This window comes from Amborella trichopoda, chromosome 8 (genome assembly GCF_054954075.1).
Source record: "Amborella trichopoda isolate Santa Cruz 75 chromosome 8, AtrichopodaSantaCruz75HAP2 v2.0, whole genome shotgun sequence".
NCBI classification, from domain to species: Eukaryota; Viridiplantae; Streptophyta; class Magnoliopsida; order Amborellales; family Amborellaceae; genus Amborella; species Amborella trichopoda.
In genome coordinates, this window is record NC_142343.1 from 13,463,474 (window position 1) to 13,490,239 (window position 26,766).

The 26,766-nt window shown below is 37.7% G+C and overlaps 1 protein-coding gene across 3 annotated transcripts; it reads right to left on the minus strand.

Annotated features, from left to right (window-relative positions):
* Window positions 1–907: 907 nt before the first annotated feature.
* Window positions 908–17,683, minus strand: LOC18438344 (uncharacterized). 3 transcript variants are annotated; one of them, XM_088873739.1, is made up of 10 exons: window positions 17,574–17,683; window positions 15,621–15,835; window positions 12,896–14,530; window positions 11,668–11,894; window positions 11,159–11,491; window positions 3,328–3,574; window positions 2,848–2,976; window positions 2,202–2,417; window positions 1,956–2,079; window positions 908–1,464 (listed from the first exon to the last, which is right to left on the minus strand). In XM_088873739.1, exons 3-10 carry the CDS (start codon window positions 14,444–14,446, stop codon window positions 1,229–1,231), a joined length of 3,063 nt encoding a protein of 1,020 aa, XP_088729865.1. In that variant the 5' UTR covers window positions 14,447–14,530; window positions 15,621–15,835; window positions 17,574–17,683; the 3' UTR covers window positions 908–1,228. The 3 variants fall into 3 exon arrangements, with proteins under 3 accessions (XP_088729865.1, XP_006848592.1, XP_020525620.1); XM_006848529.4 differs by lacking the exon at window positions 15,621–15,835; XM_020669961.2 differs by lacking the exon at window positions 15,621–15,835 and having other exon boundaries at window positions 17,504–17,683.
* Between the last annotated feature and the right edge of the window lie 9,083 nt (window positions 17,684–26,766).

Sequence of the window (26,766 nt, forward strand, 5' to 3'; positions counted from 1 at the left end):
TTCTGTGGACTTTTCTACCAAGGAAATCATTCAATATTTCTTTGTTTTAGCTCTAAGATCAGTTAGTAAAAATAAAAACGTTGAAAAATCCATGCCTAAAGTAATGGAAATCAAACAGCCATAAAATATTGGTTTTAGCACTACTAAATTCGACTGATGAATACAAACAATTCGAAAAATATAGTCAGATATATAAGCAAGGTTGCATTAAGAATTGCGTAATCAGAGGCATGTAACAAAGCTGAAAAGGCAACTAAAGTGCGCACACACATGGACAAAGTCTGAATTTTTGTCGTGTCTGACATATGTCTGATATTTTAACCCAAGTAACCTACAACATAATCATAGTTACCTCAAATACTTAAATAAAAGATTGTATACTATAAGATCACCACTCACTTTTAGCACAAGAAGATCAATCACCTATAGCCATCATACGTTAAATCCAACAGCTTGATTGTGTATCATAGTTCTAGAAAATTAATTTTGAGTTTTGCGCCAAATCAATCACAAACCCCTAAGCCTTTCAATCTCACATCTAATAATCAACATCTAATAATCAATAGTGATTGTAACCTCTTTGTGCTAAAAATAAATGAGTCTTTTTGTATACTTTTTCAAGATGCACAATCAGTGACACTAAAAATCTCATTTTCCACTATTCCAAAACTCGCACTTCTTAATAATCTACGAAGCAACAAATCAGGAACATCGAAGAAAATACACACACACAGCGCTTGTTTTTGGGCAAAGAAAAGTTTCCATATAGCCTTTAATGTTGCAATAACCAAGAGAAGTGTCCAAACAGCCTGTGGACTTCTGGCATTCACTAGAACTTGCCAATAAATTGGGACCCATGAAACTTAATTCACATTTGGTGCGCAATTCCAACCATTATCACCCATGATTAAAAGTCAATATTGTTTGACATTTATTGCTACAAAAGCCCAAGCATGAAATGCAAGAGTTCTCTCATAATCACAAACACCAGTGAATTACAAAGACAGTTTAAAAAACAATCCCAACTGCAGCACTGAATTGACAAAATTCCAACACGGCCATGGGCAGGCTTTTATACACTCAACGTTATCTATATCAGAATAAAAATGCCAAACTTTAGAACAGCTGTAATGCATGGAGAGAGAGAGAGAGAGAGAGCATAGGCCAAGCAACTTAGACAATACACCTTGAATTTGGTACCCTTTGAGGATAAGTTTCGAAAGAGACATCAAGGGAACTTTATGGGATCCGGCTGTAGGGCCTTTTGAATGAGCTCAGTGTGTTCCTGCACATGCACCTGATAGAAACCAGTGGCTGTGGCAGCTGAAGGCGCACGCCCCACGTATTTGATATCCTCGTATGAACCCCTGCCTAATGCCTTCATGGCAGTGAGAAGGCGAGGAGTGATATAAGGATAGGCACCCATGTTCATCGGCTCCTCCTGGCACCACACAATTTCAGCATCTGAAAACACAAACCAGATTAGTCTCTCACCAAGGCCATTACTGTTCCGGATATCAGAAACGTGATTACTTTTATGTGAACTTTTATTGTGGTAGGGACCCAAATCCCCAGTGACTTGGCTTTTTTTTTTTTTTTTTTTTTTGGCACAATAAATCCATTTTATTTTGAGATAAGACAACCACTATATTCTAGAAAAGATGGTGACGATATACTGAGTGTGAATTCAGGCACAAGCGGCATAAAAAAGATATCAATGTTCAAATATTCTGCAAATAAAGGATGCAAAAAAATGGATAATGCAGAAACAACAAAAAATACCACACGAAGATACATAAAAATGTCACATTCCAAGTAGATTGAGGAATCATTCTTGTGGGGGGCGAGAGAGAGAGAGACAATTTTGCCATATTAACCAAATGGTGATTTCAAACAAGATTTTATAGCATGTGTCAATCCATGAATGAATTTCAAGCATAGTGCGGGAGAGATACTTGGGTATCGCTTCAACTCTCTCTGGATAAGGTCATAGGGGAATGGGCAAAGCTGCTCAACCCTGCAGATTGCAAGATCTTTGCCATCAACTTTCTTCCGCTCTTCATCAAGTTCGTAGTAGACCTGCAAGACCGTGATATGACTCATAACCCAAGACCCCATAGCAGTATGTATGGTTTTGGACCTCCAATAACACAATGAAATTTAGTGTTAAGTAAATTTAGATGTGAAAGACTGATACACACCTTTCCTGAACAGAGAATTAGACGCCTAATACCTTCCTCAAGATCAGAATGGTCATTCTGATCCTTAATAAGACGCTTGAATCGGGTTCCTTGCTTGTCAAACCCTGGGTGACCTTGAACATCATCAAATTCTGATAGGTTCGATTTGCAATCCTTGTGACGAAGCAAATTCTTTGGAGACATAACAATCAGGGGTTTACGAAACTCTCTGTTAATCTACACGTATAAGAAACACCAAATGAGATGACATTACAAATAGCAATGATCCGTGAGTGGGGAGCCCTGACTGTGATCAGTAGAAAAAAAGCAATAACAATAAAGAATACCGTGTCATCTAGTAGTTTAATATCATTCAAAAAATTATTACCAGTAATTTATTAGATGAAAATGGGTAGATCACATTTTCAAAATGGGAATAAAGAAGCATTAGTTGCAATAGAATCATATACTGCAAGTTATCAGATCCTATGCTCCTAGAACATTGCAATTGGCAGCTAGATTTCCGACGGTCTCACAATATACGGGGCTGTTAAAATGGAGCTCTATTGGATTTAAAAAAGAAAAAGGCACCACAAAAGATTGAAATTTAACTTTATCAAAGGGAAAAGAAAAAATAAATTAGTTGCTAAGTTTGATTGGTATCCACCTGACGCCGAAGCACATGGAAATAATTAGCTGGGGTTGTGACATTCACAACCTGCCAATTGCACTCTTGGATCTGTTTCCTAAGTGTGGAATCCATCTCGGGTATCACAAAAGGATTGTCATCACTCATCTGAATCAACAATTTCAACAGCAGAATATTAGTCATGCATTTAGTTTAGAACTTTGAAGTGCATGTCAATTTAAGAGGAAAAAAAAGCGAAAGAGACAAAAGCTGGGAAGCTGTGCAGAAGAGTATAAAAAGTAAGCCAACCACACACCACACACCACACACCACACAGAATATAAAGGCATGTCAGCTATTTCAACAAAATACAAAGGCCAGATTATATTTTTGTAACACTAAAACGGCAGAGTAGCAGCATTTACCTAGAGCATCAATGATGAAGGTTCAAGAAAAGACAACCCACTTAGTTTAGCCATAAAGCAAACATAAAACAGGTAAATGCAAAAACTTCGTTACCTGAAGGAAACGCTCCAACCTTGCACTTGAATGTTCAGGACCCTGACCATCATAACCATGAGGAAGCAATACAACAAGGCCAGTTTGTCGCAGCCATTTGGATTCTCCACTACTCAAAAACTGATCAAAAATAACTTGGGCACCATTTGAAAAATCTCCAAATTGAGCTTCCCAAAGAACCAATGAATTTGGATTTTCCATTGAATAACCCAACTCAAATCCAAGCACGCCAAACTCCGAAAGAGAGCTGAAAAAGGAGCAGAAACATATCAGACATATTTCTTCCCAAGATTTTATAGGAATTATGCCACCACTAACAATCGAGCACAGGAGATGAAAATATGCATAAAATGATTTCAGATTGTACAGTACTAGTTACAACCAAGCATAATGAAATGGTGATTGCCATCGAAGAAACATCACATTATTGAAAATCAACAGCCAGCCACCATAGTGTTTGAAACCCAGTAAGTCATCTTTTTTGCAGTTTAAATGTTTTACCTCTCGCATGTGACAAAACAAGCTCCAGACCTTTTTTGTGAAAAATTTTGCACTATAGATGCTTCACCTCAAGCATGAAACAACACGCTCCCGATCTTTTTTTTTTTTTTTTTTGAAACCTCTCAGATATGTTTAACGTGTCCCAGAGGACCTAGACTTGATCAAGAATGCACTATAAATCCTTGGGTTAGGGCATTAGCCAGTCAGTTGAATGCTTCACTCCGCTCACCGAGGATGTGTACAACACTTTCAACATCTTGAAATGACTTTGTTCCTATTCTATTTCATTAAAATCCCAATCTATCAAAATAAATGAATATTTAGAATCAGGCTTGGGCTTGACGTTAGCAATGCTACATGTCAAGTTCAATTCCTATTGCTGAACTACCCAAAAGAAGTAGATGAATATTTATCACATAAACTTCTCTTAAATATTTCCCATGTTACTCTTTTTTATCCAGGAAGGACCTTTGCTGGCTGCAAAGGCTCATGTTATTTTCCCATGTTACTCTTTTTTATAAAAAGAAGCCTTCACTGGCTGCAGATTCAGGTATACTAGCAGTTTGTAACCACCCATGGATTATTTTAGTAACTGACTTCATAAATCCCAAGCAGGTTTAACAGCCAGAGAAGAACCTAAAGTGTTGTAATGCTTGCGATTATCTTCAGTCCATAAAAGTTCCTCAGTCTCTCTGTTTATCATGTGACAACTCTATGATCTTGAAAAGGCCTGAAGTAGATGGGATGGCCAGAGGAGCCCCCAAATAGATAGTGCTTGTTTCTCAAACAACCAGTTGCAATTTTTGTAAAAACCTTTTACCACATTAATTTCCTCGGAACCTTGATGAGAAGGGGCAGCCCCAAGTATGGCGACAGTAACTTTTCACAAGTCCCAGAATTACTTGAGATGAGCAACATCACTGAGCTGCCCCACCATTCCCGTCGAATGACTAGTTTTCTCTATATCAATCTTGTACACAACAACCAGTTTTCCAGTTCATACTTGGAACTGCTGACCTTTATGAACCATAAAAATTCCCTCGATAATCTCCTGGCCCTTGAAAAACCCACCAGCATTAGGGAAACAATGAATGGCTGCATACTTTCATCCTCCATGGAAAAAAAAACATCTATAATGATTTTGTACAGGCTTCTAATAAAATTTATCAGTCCCAAATGCGTATTATCTGCAGCCCCTACTAACCTTGGGAATCAAGGTAATGGATACAATTCCGATTCCCTGAATCATTAAGCCAAACTGTGCTTTTCAGCTCTACTATCACAGTATTGATCTCCTCCCAAGCCCCCATGTACGCTCTTGGCCAATAACAATCCAAGGTGTCATTGCTTCTACCTGAGCCAGCTAGTGAATGTGTTTCTTTCTTCCTAAACTATTTTAGCTATGGCGTGATCTTTTGGAAGTCAAATTTTCAATATGAAATGGAAGTATATACATGAGCCAGCTAGTGAATGGATAAAGTGTGTTTCTTTCTTCCCATACTTTTAGCCATGGGGTGCTTTTCTAGAAGTCAAAATTTCAAATTGAAATCAAAGCATATAACAGGTTGTGCTCAAGGACCAAATACAATCTGAGAAATCAAAAAAGGGGGACGGGATTCAACAAGAGGAACATACTCTTCCACCCTGCCAAACTCCTTATCCCAGCTCAATAATTGGCTACCACAAGAGCCTTTTAGGCACAATCACACATAAAGACAACCCAAAGTAAGATGGCAGGATTTTCAACCTGATCACCCATCACTCTAGTCACAACTTTTATCTACAAAACATCCATCTAGCACCCATCATTTTTTGGTTTATACAAATGAAATTGTTGCCCCTAAACTTTCTCAAAGTACTTGAGAATAAACATAAAGGCAAGGGCATGTGTTAAAGTTGATCCACTGAGGATTACTGTGTCTCTGACTGTGGGCAAAAAGTATTCACTATAGGCAAGAACAAACAAGCACCAAGGCCAGATGGGCTTGCGTATGGCAATCTTTTGGGGCTTTCAGAACCTCCTAGAAATGATCTCATAAAGCTATTTGAAGAATTTTTCATGAAGAGCCTGAACTACATCATCATCACCCTTCTTCCTAAGATGGAAGGGGCAGAGGATGTCAAGGGGCTGAGACAATACAGATCCTTGCCAAACAGCATTGCAAATCTTTTATTGGGTATCTGTCCAACAAGGAGCCTTCATGAGGCAGCAAAATCTGAAAGGAGCATCAGTTACAAACAAATGCATTGACTCAACACCAGAAGATAAATCAGGCTTGCTTGTCATGTTGTGCTCAAAAAAAACTGAAAAACTACAGGATCATCGAGATTGGGGATTCCAAGACCATCTAACAAGGCAGATTGGCTTTGGCAGCAGCAGCAGAGGACATATATCATCGTGTGCATATGTATCTACTATGTCCTTCATCATGATCAACAATTCACCTTATTGGCACTTCAGAAGTACTAGGAAATTAAGGCAAAGAATGTTTCACTCAAATCAATGAAGTGTTCCGCATACTTATAGATAATGCAGCAAGATAGAAGTCAATGGAAGCATTTAGAACTCGTAGTTCCTGAGATTATAATGATATAATCCATCTATCTTTGCAAGGAAGACCAATCCACTTTATTTCATCATTTTCACACACCCAAGTCTTATTCCACTAGGTGTCATGAATAGTTGGGTGGCAGCACTGAGAACTTTAGGTGGAAGATGAATCAAGGTCAGACAGAGCAGGAGGTCTAGGATCAAGGCACCATATAGGAAATGGTGAATAGAGGTTCTATGTGGATCAAGCAATATGCTCTAAACAGTGGTGAAGGGGGGGGCCATGAATATTTCTAGGTTTTCACTGTGTTGACCAGTATATTCATGATGACACCATGAGTAAGATACAAAGCCCTGACTACAAATCATTTTCAGTATTGTGGGCGCCAACTGCTCAACTTTGATCCTTTTGCTGAAGGGAGAAGAAGAGTGAGGATCACCGCATGCTACATTTCACATTTTGCCAGGTTCATTCGGACAAACAAGAAAGTTAAGCTCTACTACTTCAATGACTGCTATAAGAAAATTCACAAACAAGAGGTAAGAAGAATCTAGATTTTACATAAGAACCACAGTACAATAATCAGAAGTATGGTGGAATTGTGCACAGTAACACTTATTTGATAAAGTGCCATGACAATACCAAGGTCAACTTGCTAAATAATGTTCTTTCTCTTCGTTTTAATCAATAGACACACATTGATTATCCATCACAATCTTCAAATCTCAGCCGAGTCCATCTCAGATTCAGCAAGTTTAAAACATTGTTTCATCATCATTATAGCTTTTTTTCGAATTAATTTGGATCGTCTACACGAATCCCGGTCCGCCATTCTACTCTGTTAAAGGCCATACCCTCAATGAGGCCAAAAGTTCCCATATCTTTTCGGACTACTTCTAACCACATCCTTTTGGGCCTACCCCTTGCCCTTTTCATTCCTTCACTTAAACTAACTCGCACCTCCTAACAGGTGTTGTACTCGGTTGGTGCCACACATGGTCAGCTCACCTAAGTCTACTCTCTCTCATTTTATAGCCAATTGGTGGCACACTTAAATTTTCTCGAATGGCTTCATTTCAAATTCTATCTCTTCTTGTCTTACCACTCATCCATCTCAACATCCTCATCTCCGCAACACTCATTCTATGGGTAATATTGTTTTTTGTCTACCCAACATTCCGCCCCAAACGGCGAAGCTCGTCTCACAGCTGTCCTATTAAACTTGCCCTTCAGCTTTTTTGGTATGCGACAATCACATAAAATTCTAGTTGCACATCTCCACTTCGCCCACCCAACTCTAATTCTGTGTGCGATATCTTCTTCAATCCCTCAATTTTCCTGGACTATCAACCCAAGATATCGAAAGTGCAGTCTTTTTTGTACTTCCTGGCCATCAATCTTAACTACTTCCTCGTCTCTACTCCTATTATTAGGAAACTTGCATTCCATGTACTAAACTTGCTTCAAATAACTAAATTGAACCCAAACGTATATCAAGTCATCAAGCTCGACACTTGACAACTAGCTGGATACCGGCTTCTATATTTCAATAGCTATTCTATCATTCATCAGTAGTAAACAAAAAAATAAGCATGCTATTAATCAGAAACCACCACAGTTCCCTATTTTTCACCTGCACAAATGCAATCACACATCTATCGCCTGCAGTAATAGAGAGCCTCGATATATTGAGGATGTAAACAGCAATGGCAAAAACTTTATACCACATATTTAAGCCTCATCGCTAGCTCCATTCAATAATACAATGAGAGAGTATCTTGGTTCAAAATTCTTTTTTTTTTTTTTTTTTTGGTAAATATACTCATCCAGTGAGAAAATGCGAGTTTTGCTCCCCTAGGAACATAGTACACACACGAACAAATATTGGTATTCAAAAAATACCACAATCTCATATTGGTGGTATTCCTAAAAACCACTTTAGTTCAGATGGAGGAGTAAAATTGGTGTTAAAGCAAATGGTATTTCAAACCCTTGGCTGCGGAGACTCTGCAGTTGCAGTTATGAAGCAGACAAGTGAAACTAAGCCTTAGCATCCCTTTTGCTGAATAGGAATGAAATAACTCAATGAAGGAAGCAAACACTGCTACTGTTCCTAATAATGAACAGATCAACAATAACCAAAGAAACCGGATGTGTAAGATGAGCAGGACTGCAATTTAAATTTTAAAAAGAAAGGGACAATATCCAACAAAATGCAAACAGAACTTGTGATTGTCACATCATCAAAGAATGGAGATGTCCAACATAAATCAAGTTCGGAGTTCTTTCCACATTTATAAAATGATAATTCTAGACTAGTAGAAACTTTCTATCTTGTCAATCTTTTTATTGGTTTTCTGTCTTGTAATAAACTTGCTAATCTTATCCTGACTGATTGAATTTATCATTCAAATAAAGCCATCTGAAGCTTTCTAATCAGCTTGCTGTTGATCACTTTCTGCATGCACACAAACCATTTGGCATGAGAGATAAAACATTAGTCAGGAGCTTTTTATTTAAGGACAGGTTCATGAACATGTAAATGTATACTACAGCCTTTCATGTACTTTCTCATCACATATGCATTTTACAGTATCAAGTCTATGAGACTCCAAATAATAATGAATTGCCATCAAAGTTGAGTACTAAAATCAACCTTTTCGTAAACACCGCCTTATTTATTTCAAAACCAGTTCCAATATGCAAAATCGCAAATACTAGCATTTTAAGAATGCTAATAAAGCTGCTGAAACTGATTAAGGTAACATTTTCCCTTATTGTCACCCACCATGAAGTCCCATTTGTATTTTTATCTTTTCTTTGGTAGGTAACCCTGGAATTCTAATTTGAAACCATGCAGTTAACCCTGGAATTCTACTAGGATATGGTTAGTAAATGAAGAGATCTTACAGGGTGATATTCATTTGGAACCCAGCACCATCACTCTACATTACAAACAAATGTCCTCAAAGGCCATATTCTCATCAAGATGCCAAACATGGTAGCAATATTGTTGGCTTCCCCCTAGACTCTAGAGTTCCAAAACAAGTTTTCTTTAATTGACAATTCAAGTCACCCTGATGACTAGTGTACTCAGCAATGACTCAACAAATTTGGGAACATAAAACTTGGGGTATTTAAAATTATCACAGAAGAACTATCATCATGAATAAATAAACATGAAAAAGGAAAATAGTTCCAAAATCTCATACAAGCAATTTCAATATTGATATTTCTGGATCACTAAAAAAGTGCCATGGCAGTACCGAGGTCAACTTGCTAAACAATGCTCTCTCTCTTCGTTTTAATCAATAGACACACATTGATTATCCATCACAATCTTCAAATCTCAGCCGAGTCCGTCTCACATTCAGCAAGATTAGAACATTGCTTCAAATAACTAAATTAATGCTCACTTGAATCCAAACTTATATTAAGTCATCAAGCTCAACACTTAACAATTAGCTGGATACCGGCTTCTATATTTCAATAGCTATTCTATCATTCATCAGTAATTGACAAAAAAATAAGCATGATATTAATCAGAAACCAACACAGTTCCCTATTTTTCAACTGCACAAATGCAATCACACATCTATCGACCGCATTAATAGAGAGCCTCGATATATTGAGGCTGTAGACAGAAATGGCAGAAACTTTATACCACATATTTATGCCTCATCGCTAGCTCCATACAATAATACCACTCAGTTTTTTTTTTATTCGTTAATAATGCTATAATAGCACCACACTTGACAGCACCAAAGAATACAATTATTACATATTCTAACGCACTCAATCAAATTAATGATCAATGGATAAACATTAACTAATGACATGAGATTCTAGGTGGAACACCATATCTGCGGGATGCTCTGACTCTAGTACCATGTTTGGGCCTTCATGAATTAGAAGATTGAAAAAAAAAGAAAAAAGCTTTACATTGAATAAAAGACATTAGTATAGTAACAGACTCTCAGTTTGAATGACAGGTGAAATGCCCATGACACCTAAACTAAAACATTGAATATGAACCACAACCCTTTGTGTATGCATTTCAGAAGCTGGGAAAATGGAAATTGCATAAAACACATTTAGAAATCAACTCTAGATGATGGAATGTTCAACTCCACAAGAGCTAGCATAAAGAAGGAACAACCTCAATCACAATGCCCTAACTACAGTCACTCTCCTTCAAAAGGAAACAAAATTTATCGCCCTGCAACCTCTGATAGGTTTCAATGTCTAGCAAATTTCCTTCTCAAGAATAATTAAGATAGCTCACCAACCCAAAGCTAATAATGATAAGTACAATTCAATTATTCCCAATTCCTTTTCTGGATGAGTTGCTCGAGGGAAAACACCAAGGTCAACTAAAACTGGGTAAGAATCTCTCTGGTGGTACAATCCAACATTACAACCTCAACAGTCACAAATATAGCTTCAAGAGACCAATTTCCCACAAGCAGTAGACTTCCTTATAAAGTGCCATCTGTATTTTAATGATTGCAGGAAAAAAAATTGCTAGTTGATCTCCGAGGATATAATTACTAACTACACAATTTACAGTTTATGTGGAAGGATTACACTCCTCAGGTTATAGGATTATAGTAAACTCATCTATTTAATAGAACTTTTGAAGTTTTTCTTTGGTGAAACAACTTGTCAGAAATTCTGAGTCTAAAAAATTATGGAAAACCAATAGATGAAAAAAAATTTACCCATGAGAAATTCAGAAAAACCAAAATCATTCACAAAACCAAATAAAATAAAATCACCTGTTGCTGACAGTAAACATCTCCTCATTTTGGTTGAGGATGAGATGGTCCAAAGGACAGTACTTTTCCCCAGTCTCCTGATCATGAATAACTGAATGCCGATGGCTAAAAGTGCCTCTTTCAACATCCTGACCACTCAACCTGACATGATTCCCTTCCACTATAAGAGTTGCAAAAGCAAGTGCTTCTCCAACTGCCCAGTCAATTCCTTCTCCAGTCTCGATCATCTGACCGCGTAGTTCAAAAATTTTCTTGACTGCTCTATGAGGCTTAAAATTCTCTGGAAGTGTAGTAATTGCTTTGCCAACAGTTTTCAATATTTCTGGCTTCACCCTAGAAACGTTACAGGGTATTTCATGAACAGTATTTCATGACGACCGTATCTAATAAAAATAGCAGGGTGGCACTAATAGATATAAACCACCATCACAAAAAGAAAACAACTATTGTTAAAATAAAGAAACTATTGTTAATATAAAGAAAATTGAAGAGAGCTCATATCGTCATACCCTGTATTACGGATCCGTGAAATTTGTTCAGGTGATTTAAATCCAGACCAATAGGCAGCAAGCCAATCTCTCTTCCTCGGTACATCGTCTTTGCTGTTTACAAATTCTTCGTTTAGAATTGTGCTGACCTTATTATTTATTCTATCAATATTTTCTTTTGATATCTGCCCCGATTTTATCAATTGGTCTTGATAAATGTCTAGGGCCCGTGGATGATTTCTAATGACCTGTTGATGCCCAAATTCAAAATTAGCAAAACAAAGAAGGGTGAAAAGAAGTACAAGCAACAATCATGCAAACCATGACCTAATTGATATGCCCAGAAATCAAAGTTTGCGGGTGAGAAAATAATGAACTGAACCAAACACACACGCAGATGCACATGCGCACATCGACTCACATGCACACACACAAGCATACACATATCTAAGCCTGCGCAAGAACAAAAGCACAAGCATACACGTGCTCAAGAGAGTCTCGAGCACATGTGCACAAAAAGTGACACCTAAAAGCATGTACCTGTATAAATGTACATATACATAAATAAATAGATATACTTGTACAGCTGCTTAGTAATTCACACATGGACATAGATACACATACATACATGCACAGCCATAGTGTATGACAGTATGTATATGCATATACGTAAATACATCTGCACACGCAGATGCACATGCGCACATCGACTCACATGCACACACACAAGCAAACACATCTCTAAGCATGCGCAAGAACACAAGCACAAGTATACACAAGCTCGAGAGAGAGCACATGTGCACAAAAACATGACACCTAAAAGCATGTAAATGTACATATACATAAATAGATATACTTGTACAGATGCTTAGTAATTCACACATGGACATAGATACACATATATACTTGCACAGCCATAGTGTATGACAGTATGTATATGCATATACATAATTACATCTGCACACGTATATTTAGAAATCAAGCTTGGGCTTGCTTGGTAGCATCTGATGATTTTCCTACTCCGAATTCTGCTGCTGAAACACCCACAAGACAAAAACCAAAAAGAAAAACACGCGTATTTACACATATACGTGTGCACGTGAGTGTGAGGTGAATGATGGTGACTGACCATATGTATGAATTTTGTATGCTTACATATCAACGCACACATGCAGCATTCACTTCATGTAACCAATTATGGGCATAAAGAAAATATATTAGGGAGTATACAAGTTAGAAGAGCATGCACCTGATACATCTTAGGCTGAGTGAAGGATGGCTCATCAATCTCGTTATGTCCAAATCGGCGATAGCATATGATGTCAACAACTACATCAGACTGAAAAAGCTGGCGCCACTCAGCAGCAAGCTCACACACATGAACCACAGCTTCCACATCATCACCATTAACATGGAAAATAGGTGCATTCAAGGCTTTGGCCACATCAGTGCAGTATTGCGAGGACCTTCCAGACCTTGGGTCAGTGGTGAAAGCCACCTGGTTGTTCACCACAATATGGATGGTCCCACCAGTTGTGTAATTTGGAAGAGCACTAAGATGCAATGTCTCGTAAACAACACCTTGACCAGCAAAGCTCCCATCACCATGAATCAAGACACCCATATTCTTCTTCCTTTCAGTGTCATTGGAATAATATTGCTTTGCCCTAGTCTTCCCGACCACAACAGGATCAACGGCTTCCAAATGGCTAGGGTTTGCAACAAGAGAGAGATGAATCCTTTTTCCACCTCTGGTGGGCCGATCATATGAGGTACCCAAATGGTACTTCACATCACCAGTTCCTGTGTACAAGCCAACTTCTCCATCAACAGGCTTTGTTCCACCACTGAATTCACTGAAAATCTGGCGTAATGGCTTCCTGACCACATTTCCTAACACATTTAACCTTCCTCTATGTGACATGCCAATAACTATACTCTCAACCCCCAAATCTGCTGACCTATCAAACATTTCTTTCATGCCAGGGATAAGAGTCTCCGCACCTTCAAGACCAAACCTCTTTGCAGCTGTCCACTTTGTAGCCAAGAAGTTCTCAAACTGCGTGCTCCAAATAAGCCTATCAAGAATAACCTCACGACGCTCTTGGCTGTACTTCATAGGCTCAACTGTCTCGATCTTATCTCTCAACCAATTGCATTTATCCCTGTCGGCTATATGCATATACTCGAAACCAATGTACCCACAATAAGCCTGCTCTAGCCGGTTTAATATTGATCTAAGGGTTTGAACAGGCCGATTCTCAGACAAGAAACCAGCCATTCTCCAAACTCCAAGAAAAAATTCCCTATCTAGATCAGCTTCAGTAAACCCATAAAGCCCAGGGTCCAAATCAGCAGGTATTTCCCTCTCCTCTAAACCAAGTGGGTCAAGCTTGGCCTTCATATGCCCATTCACTTGATAGGCTCTAACTAGCAACAGGAGCCTCATGCTTTCTTGAATGGTTTGCCCGGATATCCCGGGAGAAGTAGCAGCTTGCCCAACAAAATTTCTAAAAAAATTGTCCCATGATTCATCGACACTCTCTGGATCAGCCTCCCAAGCCCTCTGCAATTCCTCTAAGTAGACACTACTAGTTCCATCAAGAAAGCTATCAGTAAGTTTAGAGAGAGGAACTGGGCGGGGAACAGGTGCTGCTTGGGCTTGGGACCTCCTTACAGTAGAATGAAAAGGTCGAGCATATGGGACAGTCCATGAAGGCCGAGTTGTGTAAGAAGCCTGAATAAGATTTCTCCTGAGAGTGGCCTTGGCCACTCCTGATGCTAATCTAAACCATGCCATGTTTTTATTTCCAAAGCCCAAATCCCTGAATTGGGTAGAGCCTAATAGAATGGATTACTGCACCATTTGTTTCACCCCCATTTTCTGCAAGCATAGATGACATCAATTATTAACCACATCAACTATTAACGTTAACAGGAAAAACAATTTTTTCCTTCTTTTTCCGCTCAATCCATTTCTAATTCAGAATAACAGCTCTTCTCAACAGAAACCACTGATATTTCATTGTAAAAAATTATTTTTCCTTATTTTCAGTTAAATCTTTATCTGATTCCTTGGTAGTTGCAAATGTTAAACAGATATTCAACAAAAACGCACAAAAATTAAAACAAAAAATAGAAAATGGACCGACATAATATGCAATCAAAATTTCATCTCATCTAATTTCTGAATTATTGTAAAGCTTTTGGATCATTCAATGCGCAAATTCCAAACTTGAAAAAAAAAAAAAAAAAAAAAAATTAACAAAACAGTAACATCAATATTTGTCCAGTACGAAGGTAGAAGAAAAACTAAATCACGTCATGCAAAGCTCAAGAAATAATCATCACAAAAAAAAATCCCCAATATAAAATAATCATCACAAAAAAAAATCCCCAATATAAAAGCCACATCTAACCAAGCCAAAGTATCAACAACCTCAGCACAAAATATATTTCAGATTTACCGCCATTCCGAGCTCAACAGTAACACAACAAAATAATACTATCAAAAATTACTAAAATAAAATAAAATCAGAGAAAAATCCCATTAAAACCAAAAAAAAGATATAATACCAGAAATTCAAAACCTCAAAGTGCTATAGTTAAAAAACACAGAGAAAAAAAAAAGATAATTGGGAACTCATAACGAATTAATGTTCAAATTACAAAATGAACGCTGGGAATTCGACAGATTCCGATATCTCAAACGCCGGAATTTACAAAAAAAAGATCTCTTTCTTCTTCGTCACTGTCTACTACCGCTATGATTCCCTTACTCCACCTTCTTTTGTTTCCAAGATTTTTTTCCGCCCAAAACCAGAAGGCAAAAGACTTCTTCCATTTAATTTAAAATCACATAGAAAAACCCCAATCTTCTTTTCAAATGACAAGTACATTCAGATTGGGCTGTTGTGTCTGAAACTCTGATATCCATTTTAATGAATGCGATCATATGGCACATGGCTCATCACCATCCAATCAATTGTTGCATGGTCGAGGAGAGAGGTTGGGAGCTACAATTCACAATCCATCACCGTCTAAATGTTTGTTGGACAGTTGTGACAAGGCGAATTGGAATCTACTTCAATGTATTTGCAAGGGTCATGCATCATGGAGTCGGTGTAGTCTCAACAAATACACATTGAAGTAGATTGCTTCAATTTTTCCCATGTGCAAGCTTTAGAAACTAACAAAAAAAACCAGCAAGAAACGTAAAAAAATCAATAAATTTATGGAGAACAAATCGCTTATATACAACAACAAGCTCCACTACAAGGGCCTGTTTGATAACTGGAAGCAAGTTCATGAACTGTAAATTAGAAGTTCCTCCTTGCTGAGAAGATAGAAGTTACTGTAAGAAGTTCCTGGTTTCTATGTTTGATAACATGCTGGAAGATTAGCAAGTGATAGTGAAAATTGCAAAATGTAGAGCACAGGTTTCCCATAACAATCATTCGAGCCCTAAAATGACAATAGAGAGTAAATGAAAACTCACTAAAAATTAAAAACAAGTACTTCAATAAATCTCACGCCATGAACTATCCAATCCTTCAGTTGTCAATAGCAAATCAAATACACCAAATTTTGGCAAAAAAACAACCTAGAGCAAAACAAATGATATAGATTGTGATGAACAGAATCACTTATACCCATCTAGAAAGAAAGAAATAAGACAGATCTTGGACACATTCAAATTGCAACTTTGACCCATCTAGCAAGAAAGAAAAAAGACAGATCTTGGACATCCACTCATCAACAATCTGAAGAAAAAAAAGGACTAATTTTTTGTCCAAATGACTACATTTTCATGTTGAGAAGGCCTTCACAATAAAAGAAAAATCCAAATCAGATTGTGGTGATCGTTAATGTCCATGGATGCAGTAATTAGAAAGAATCCATTCACACAATTAAAAAACTGCATGTTTGGTGCATCTAGCAATAGATTGAAAAGCAAGACTGCTTAGGCATCCATTCAAATATCCAAGGAAAGACTAACAACTTCATCTAAAAATCAACATTTTCATAAGAAAACAATCTCATAGACATCCATTCATAAAATATCTGAAAAACAAATGTCTGAAAAGAGCAAGACGTCTCAGGCATCTATTCATCATTAAGAAGGTGTTCTCGTAGACAGCAGTAAAAAAAACCCAATTCAGTTGGGCGAGGAGGAGAATACAGTCTGCAGGGTAAGTAAATTTCCTTTGGAACCCTAAAATGTTAATAAAAAAGAAAAACCACATTTCATTTACAAATTCTTCTTGAAATTTAATATGTTGGTACTCAAAAGAAAAAAAAAACAGAAATATGTGAAGAAAATGCATTATTTTTTACTAACAATCCCCTGTCCTTACAATCCTAGAAGTTCAAGACTCATTCATAGCATTAAAACTCTAATAACTCTCAAACTGGTACTCTATTTTCAGAACTCAACAAAAAAAAAAAGTAAAAGAAAACAAAAGAGATAGAGATAATGAAAAGAAAAATCAGAAAATGCAATATACATCATTAATTTAATCTTTGAAACCCTACAAGATGAAGGACACTCCAAAACCAATGATTCTAATAATTTTCAACATTCTGGTTTTATTTTCCAAGAAAGAAGCACTAAAATGCCCAATAAAAGAAAACCAGAAAACTATTCTACCATATCCCTAAACATAACTTTAAAATCAGAAGCTGCATCTTTTCTCCATTAATGATTTAATCTTTGAAACCCTGCAAGATAAAGCACACCCAAAACTAATGATTCTAATAATTTTCAACGTTTTATCGTCCACAAAAGAACCCCTAAAATGCCCAATAATGAAATTTCTGGTTATAGCAGAAATTTTTAGGGGAAAGAGAAAGGTACCTGATGAAGAGTTAGAGAGAGAGAGGAAGAGGGAGGGAGAGAGAGGAAGAGGGGTTAGAGAGAGAAGTACCTGATGAGGAGGAGCAGTTGCCGAAGAGGCGGAGGTAGTAGCGTTGAGAAGCAGTCGTGGAGGAGGTATTGTAAAGGCTGAGTGGTATTGTAAACTTTTCCCTTTGAAATAGGGTCCGGCTTCTATAGAGCCTAGGCTCTAAACAATCAAATCAGAGCCCACCTTCAAATGGTTAATCCAATCAGAGCCTACGTTCAAACGGTGGTTTCAGTTCTGAAAATATTTGTGTTAGCCTTAAAATATATGTTCATCTTTATTTATAAGTTTAAAAAATGATGTTGATCGATAGATATATGAAAATTAGAAAGTCTTGAAAATTGATGATCTAAAAATGCGTTATAAAATATATTATTTTTAAAACTTGAAATCTATTTTTTTCTCGTACATCTTGATGACGAGATGATCAATTTGAGTATATTTGAACAACAAAACAACCTCTTCTAATCTATTTTTTTTAGGTAGGCTCAAATTTGATTGTTTAGAGCTATAGAAACTTTTCCCTTTGAAATAAGTTGTGGGCCGTTCTATTTCGTAGAAAATATCTTAAAGAATGGTGGACTTTTCCTGGTTCCACTCCTTATTAAATATTTGATTGAGAGTACAAATCTAAAACGCATTTCACTAACTCTCATTATTAAATGAGTCAATGTCGTATTTCTTGACAACAAGCCATTTTTCAAAGGGTAAACTATATTGGGAGACTATTTATCTTTTGCAATAAGGTGGTCACTCTCATTATCAAATGATGTATTTCTTGACAACTAGCCATTTTTTAAAGGGAAAGTATATTAGGAGATTATTTATCTTTTTTATAAGATGATCACAATTAATTTTAACTATTGGATGTAAAATTGGGTGGCTGCATGTATTTCATTGATCAGCTCAAAGTTTAAAAGAAATTTTCTCACACCTAAGCCATCGAATTTCACGTTGTAAATAATTGTGACCATTTTGTACCAAAGGTAAATAACCTTATTTTATACAATCTTTTTTCCAAAACCCTAGTAAAAGAGGAGGAGGATGGCGGTTTCCAAGATACTAGCATTTGACTATATGATCTAAGGAAAATTTTTTTTCGTGCTTAAGAAATTATCTAAGGACCCGGCTTTTGTGCGGCATGCCCGATGTGGGAGTATTAATAAATCTATTTTTGAGATGGATTTTTTGACTTAATTTTTAAGGACATGTAATATCTAATATAGAGATCATGAATATGAATAAATAAATAAATTTTAAAAACTAGAAATAATAATTAGTAAAAAACATTTGGACCGTATTTAAGACATAATAAGTTTCAATTGTTTTTAAATGGAACACTAAAGATGGATGCTTTATACTTTTTGGACCGCAGTCATGCGGTCCAACCTGCATGAGACAATTTTCCATCATCTAATGCATTTATAGATAGCATAGTATATAAGAATAATTTTAGAAATTTTTGTTATTAATTCAGGAATTTTAGCTAAGTTTATTTGATGCAAAATATGTTTAATAGGAAATGTGTAATATGAGACCAAAATTAATAATAAAAGGCACGATGGGTTAAACTATATGATTCATGATGATCAGAAAGATTTTGCCTCTAAGTACTCTCTCTCTCTCTCTCTCTCTCTCTCTCTCTCTCTCTCTCTCTCTCTCTCTCTCTCTCTCTCTCTCTCTCTCTCTCTCTCTCTCTCTCTCTCTCTCTCTCTCTCTCTGTGGGAACTCTCTAAGTTTTATATTTAAAGAGAATGTGATTGTCATTGGTTTGTGAAGGTCAAAGCAAGCAAGTGCACTCTTTGTTAGTGTGACTACCAAAACTCAATCCCACTTATTTAGTGTGACGTGCACATCGAAAATATGCTTTGTGTTCAGGATCTTTTGTATTGCGTATTGAACAGGATCAACAATATTTGCCTGTAAGGATTCATAAATTTCATATGTAAGTATTATGGAATATATTATTTGTGATGAAAACAAAATTAAGAATTATATATATGATGTAAATGTTGGGTTTATATGGCCTTTAAAAGGCTTATAAGAGATTGTATAAGCATTCAGTAGGAGTGTGGTCCTCTTGCGAATCATATTAGGTAAATACTATTTACCGATACTCGGACTATGCTCGACGTCCTAGGCTAGCCGAGTTTTGAAAAAACCCAAGATACCAGAGCATAGGGATCTAACCGATAAGGGTTTAGTGGGTTAGCCCGTGATGAGGTTGGAGCATACTCAGATGAGAGCAAAAGGACTATGTGGCCCTTGTGTGTGATAAGTAACATTTAAAAACAAGGTTAAAACATCATCATTATATCATCATACGAAATGTATATAGATAGCCGTATTAAGATTCACCATTGAGGGTGAAGCATGTACATGTGCAAGAGATTACCCCTATACACCATTGAGTTGTGGTTACATCATGATTTAGCGGACCATGGTTTTTGTCTTTAGGGGAGAGCTTGAAATCCCTAGACTGGAATTGTGTCTCCTAGTCTATTAGTTGACTTTGGTAGTCTAATCATGAGCACCTGCAATGGACTGTAAGCCATGGGAATTGCTGGGTCAATTTGAGAAAGCTAGGTGGATCGTGGTCCGCAGTTGAAGGTGAAGTGCTATTTTACTTTGATAAATTATTAGATCTAACGGATCTTATTCCCATCAAAATTAATTAATTTTATTTTATATGATTTTTAAAATATTTATTTGAATTTTTGTAAATCTTTTGATATTTTATTTTTGTCCTATGAATTTATAAATTAAGATAAAGTCATTTTCCAATGTTTTAAAAAAAAATTGAAATTTATAATTCTAAATTCAATAATATTTTTAAAATTATGTGGGACCCTACATAAATATGGGGGCTCAGTTTGGCACGTATGAAAATTGGTTGGGGCCCACTTGTAGCCACCAAAAGGTGGCATGCCCCACCTATAAGGATTAATTTGATCACCAAGTAAGGTGATGTGATAAAGCCAACTTGCATGATAAATTCAAATATTTGAAATATTTAGTAAACCTTGTAAATCAAGATTGATTGATTCAAGAAATAAAGAATGGATATATTAAAATAAAAAGTATGATATATAATTTCCTTGTTTAAATATTTGATGGGAATAGATTTAGGAACTGGAAAATAAGGTTATAGCACATTCATTTGAATTTTGATGGTATATCAAATAAATAGATGACTTACATCTCTCACTTTACATATCTCACTAGATTAAAAATCAAGATTTAGTCATATGAATTATGGCAAACCCTAAGGCATAAAAAATCTATAAAATGAGGCTCTCCCACCTCATAAATATCTACACAAATTCTCTATTCTCTCCCTAAGGGATTCTCTCTCTCTCCAAGATCTCTCCACGAGGACACACTCCAACCTAGGTTTCATCTCTTTCGCAAAAGTTTCTAAGGGGGGTACGCACCAACCTAGCGTCCAAGATCTCTTTAAGGTAGCACGCCTAGGCTAAGGTATATCACATTTATTTCTCTCTTGTGTTTTCTAAGGGGCACGCTTAGCTACGACTGATTCTTGATTTGTGGGTAGCAAATGGGAGCATCCCCTAGCTAGTAGATCTCTCCCTCTTTCTTGGATTTTATCTCTCATCTCTCTAAAGATCAAGCCAAGGGGGCTTGAGCAAGACCAAGGCATTGGGGCCTTAAGTAGTTGGTTCTAGATCGAGATCCATATGCTATTGAGAGGATTTTTGCCATAAGTAGGAGAATCAAGAAACCAGTCATAGATCCCGAGCACCATCGGAAGGAGGAGACTCAGCATGGGGTGTACTAAGCCCGGTTGAAGTAATCTCCGACAATTTTACTTCTTTAAATTTTACTTTTTGTTGATTTCTTCTATTCCCATAAAGCAATGAGTTAAGGTTTTAATTTAAGGAGTTGTATTCAATAGTGGTAGCAAGTGAAGAATTGGGTTTCCTTGTTGTTTTATTTATTCATTTCAAGAATTATTTATTTATAATTGGACATTGTGAGTGGTCTTGTTGGTGTAAGAATGAGAGATATAAGAAAAAATTATATTTTATATACACCATGCTTGATCACATAGTCTAACTTTCAGTAATAAACTATATAATGCATATACCTATTGTTGAAGACTGTGAAGTTGTTCTACTATTGCACCCAAGATATGCTCTTCTTCTTTACCAAAGAGTGTTACTTTCAACTCTGTTGTGTCATCTATTAGAGTACATTTGATACAGTACCTGTAAAAGTTTTGTATTCTCTTAGTTTTTATGTATTATATATAATTAAAAAAATTAATTTTAGTTTATGGATATCTTACTTAAAGCCGATTTCAACATTATCTTATTGTCACTTTGAGCAATAATGTTCTATTTCACCAATTTGAGATGGTTTTGTTAAGCATTTCGAACATCCTCGATACCATAACTCATCATCATCATAGAGTATTGTCGCTTTGACTTGTGAAAAGATATATTTGATCTACATAAATTTTGATAAAGTGTTATTACTCTGTACAATAATTAGTATATGATAGAATATATATTTTCAACTTATACCTTATGTAGCTCGGTAATATTCATATTGGTTGGCTATTTTATTGTCTTTGTTGGGGATTCCCTTTCTCTTTTTTCCAATGATGGTGGAGGTGTAATCTGAAGTATTCCACAATTTTCAAACCTAGATTATAAGAATTTATATCTTTTTTGTAAGGATGGCGGTAGTATCATTGGAGAATTGGTTTTGGTGTTTCCAAATTTTGAAATTGTTCGTATTAAATATGCTTGGTTGGGCCTCGATCTCATCAGGTCGTATGACTGCACGCGGACCCGAATTTGGATCTGACTCGAGATCGCTCTCTCGAACCGCATTGCTCGAGGCGCATGTGCGAGCAGGTACCAACTAGTGAGAGAGGATTGTGTGGTGTGAGGTGGGACTTACATCATGGTGGATCCATGACGAACTCGAGCGTTTTGCTTGGGCACCCTTTTAGATCACGATGGAAAGCCCCGATAGCCTGAGGTTGGTTCGGCTTTAGCCTCATTGTTCGCACTCTATGACTCATGAACACACACATATAAGTTGCCAAACAAGTGGGGTCAAAAGACCTGGACTTGTCTTTAGAGAAATATGTAAAAAAAAGAAAAGAAATGGGGTGATGCAAGATTGTTTATGAATAAACAACTTAGAAAACATGATATAATATTTAGGGTGGAAGTTATAGCGTGGGGGTTTTACAAGAGAAGGAGAGGGCGAGAGAGAGGGGAGGAAGGTAAGAACGAGAGTGCATAATATACAGAGAAATGAGAGGAAAGAAGATCAGAAGAGAAAGAAAATGAGAGGAGAAAGAAGAGAGGGAGAGAGACAGAGAGAAGAGAGAGAAGAAGAGAAGAGAAAGCGAGTTGGTGGCTTAGCCACCGGTCCAGCCGATCAAGAGGGAAAGAGAAGGGAGAAGAAAAAAGGAAAGAGGACAAGGAGATAGAAGAGAAGAGAAGAGAGAAGAAAAAGAAAAGGAAAGGAGAAGAAAGAGAGTAGGGGAGAGAAGTGAAAGAAAAGGAGAGAAAAATGAGGGAGAGAGAGAAGGAAATAAATAGAAAGAAGGAGAGAGGGGAGAAGATAGAGAAAAAGAAGAGGAGAGAGGGAAAGAGAGAGAAAGAGGAGAAGAGAAAGAGAGAGGAGGAAACACAGAAGAGGAGGAGAGAGAGAGAAAGAAAGAGAGGGACGAGAAAGAGATAGAGAGAAAAAAAAAGGGAAGCAGAGAAGGAGAGAAAAGAGAGAGAGAGGGGAAGAGAAGGGAGGAGCAAGAGAGAGAAAGAAAGAAGAGGAGAGAAAAAAAGAAAGAGAAAGAGAGGCAAGGAGAGAAGAGAGAGCGGGCAGGCGGCTTAGCCGCCAATTTGTGGATCGTGGAGAGTGAGGGGATAGAGAGGAGAGAAGAGAGAGAAGAAAGAAAGAAGAGGAGCAAAAAATAAAAGGGAGGAGAAAGAGAGAGAAGAAAGAGAAGCAGAGAGAAAGAGAAGAAGAGAGGGTGGGTCGGCGGCTTAGCCACTGGCCCGATTAATTGTGAGAGAACGAGAGGAAGAGAGAGAGAGAAAGATGAGAAAAGATAAGAGAAAGAGAGAGAGAAGGAGAGAGAAGAGAAAGAAGAAGAGAGAGAAGAAAGAAGAAGAGAGGAGAATGAGAGAGAGAAAAGGGAGGAAATAGAGAGAAGGGGAGAGGAGAGAAGGAGAGAGAGAAAGAAAGAAGCTGAGAGAAAAAGAGATAAAGGGAAGGGAAGAGAGAGAGAGAGAAAGAGAGCGAAGTACGAGAGGAAGAGAGTGGGCCGACGGTTTAACCGTCAGTCTAGTTGACAGTGAGAGAAAGAGTGGGAGAGAGAAGAAAAAGAAGAAGAGAGAAGAAGAAAGAAGAAGAGAGGAGAAGGAGAGAGAGAAGAGAAGAAATAGATAGAAGGAGAGAGGACAAAAGAGAGATATAGAGAAAGGAGAGGAGGGAGAGAAAGAGATAGAAAAGACGGTGGGCCGACGGTCTAGTTGATCATGAGAGAACAAGAGGGAGAGAAAGAAAGAGGAAAATGAAAGGAGAAAGGGAGAGAATGAGAGGAGAGAGAAAGAAAGAAGAAGAGAGAGAAAGAGAGAGGAAAGGAGAAAAAGAGAGAGAGGGAGGAAGAGAAGGCGGATCGGCAGCTTAGCCGCTGACCCGGTTGGCCGTGAAGAGGGAGTGAGAAAGAAAAAGAGAAAAAAAGGAGAAAAGAGAGAGAAAGAGAAAAGGGGAGAAAGAGGAGAAAGAAGAGAAAGAGAGAGAAAGAAGAGAAGAGAGGAGGGAGGGAGAGAAAGGAAGAGGAAGAGAGAAAAGAAGAGAGAGAAAAGAGGAAAGATAAGAGAGGAGGAAGAGAAGAGGGAGAAGGAAAGAGAAAAGGCGGAGCCGTCAACCCGGTTGGCCGTGAAGAAAGCGCCAGAGAGAAGAAGAGAATAGAGAGGAAGAGAGAGAGGAAAAGGGAAATAGAGAGTGGGAAGAGGGAAAGAGAGAGGAAGAGAGAGAAATAAGGGAAGAGAAGGCAGGTCGGCGGTTTAGCTGCCGGTCCGGTTGACCGTGAGGAGAGAGCGAGAGAGAAAGAGAGAGGAGATAGAAGAAAGAGAAGAGAGAGAGATTACCTAGTTGGATCCTTGAACTGGACCGGCGGCTAGGTCAGAAGTGGAGAGTCCCAAGTGAGAAATGAGAGGTTCCAAGTGAGGAGTGAGAAGTTCTAAGGGTAGTGCCCTATGGGAAAAGTTTTCACTCTCCTCTCTTTGGAAGGGAAGGAATAGAGAAAAGTATTGCAAACCAAGAGAAAACTCAAATTGCAATCCTTAAGCTTAGAGGCCAAATCTCATTAATTTCTCCTCCTTTGAACCTAGGGTTACAAATGCTTATATAGCGCTCTCATTGAAACAAGGGTGGATGCTCAAAACTAACTAAAATTGCTAGAAAAGACAATTTTCATGAATTAAATTTGAATCCCGTTTTTGAGAGAAAATAACCATTTTGCCCCTACCCACAATCTTTCAAATGATAAGATGGTCCCCAAAAAGTGGCCATGAACCATGATGATCTTTCGAGGTTCATTTCGAGTCTTTCCGATGAAAAGAATGCCACGAACGTGATGGTCGCGACGAGAAGATTGTTTTGGCAAATCTTTTGATCCTCGAATCGAAGCATTGAGCTCTCGAAAAATTCGTCAAAAGATGAGAAATGTGCAATCTTAGATCTCAGATCTTGGCCATTCTTTACCCTTTTTTATCAATATTTTTATCATGGAACGATGAGGAAGTCGTCACGATTGTTTGGTGATGAGAATGGCTCGATTTGGTGTCTGAATCGCCACTTGCCAAATTGGTGAACTTGCTGGAATTTGGATTCTGGTCATAGGAAAATTCCTCTTTTGCTACCTTAAAATACAACCCTTCTAACCATTCATCATGTGTGATGCTTAGCTTGAATTGAAGCCCTTGACCTTGCGGTTGCAACGGACCCACTTTCAAGTCGATCCGTTATCGGGATTTCGTGATGTGGCCATTTAATTGAAGGGGTCTCCTTCTTCTAAAAATCTGCAACACATGAGTTTTCTTCAGCGACTCCTCTCTAAGATTTCTCTCATTTCGGGTCGCGTCATGGGTCGTGCCATATATCAAGACGTGCATGCCGAAGAGACAAAGATCCTCGTGAAATTCAAGCTTGATCCGACCTAACATAAAGGAGTTATGACCCTTCAAAGGTGATCTCGAAATCACATTACACAGTTTCCGTCTATGGAAACTGGTTCACCGAGGTTATACCAGAATAGTGTGTAACCCACAATTTTTGGGTAAGTTAGCCACATAATGGTTCATAAGTGTCCGAATGAGTTGAAATTTGATATCTAGGGGTTTTCGGACCTTTTGAATCCAATGGAAGTGGTTTGGTGTTCATCTGAGTATGCATCATTTCCAGTTTTCGCAAAACCCCGTGAGATATTTTTTTATGGCGCTTTTGCCCGTAGCTTTTACACCATGTCTGCCATTTTCTCATTTTTACTCACGATGCTCATTTTGGGTTTTCATCATGTCCGATTTTTTTGTTTTTGACGCTTTTTACTCATGATAGTTGATGGTGCTACTGTGCCGTGTCATTTTTTCTTTCTTTTATTTTGACCTTCTTACCCACAACGCCCTTTCAGGTTTTCGCCATGTCTGTCTTTTGAGGAAGCAACTTTTTAGTGTCATGCCATCAGGACCGCAATGGTAGTGTGTGTGCAATAGTGAGAATATTGCATAGTGAGGGAAGATTCAGAGGGAGGTGGTGATGAATTGGGAAGGGTTGTCATACTGATTGTATGCCAGTATACCCAACGCCCTTTCTTGTGTCGTATTTGATCAACAGTTACTTCAATGGCTTTGAACAGGGCAATCATCCCTTTATTGTCTTTTATCCCTTGATTGGTCATGGGCTCATAATTCATCTTCCTTATGATTTGATGGGCTTGGTGGCTATAGAGGCCCCATTCCAGCAGCACCTTAGCATCTTTATAGGGCGAACGTTTAGTGACCTCGGGGACTTCAGGAGTTTGAGTCTCCAAAATGAACCCTAGCAATGACTTCGAGGCTGTAAATCTCAGAGGGACCTCTTCCATCTTAGTCTTCCCTTTTCTGATGACTTCCAGTTGACCAAGGAGCTCTTGAGCTTGCTTCCTTAGATTAGCAATGGTGACCTGATCCAA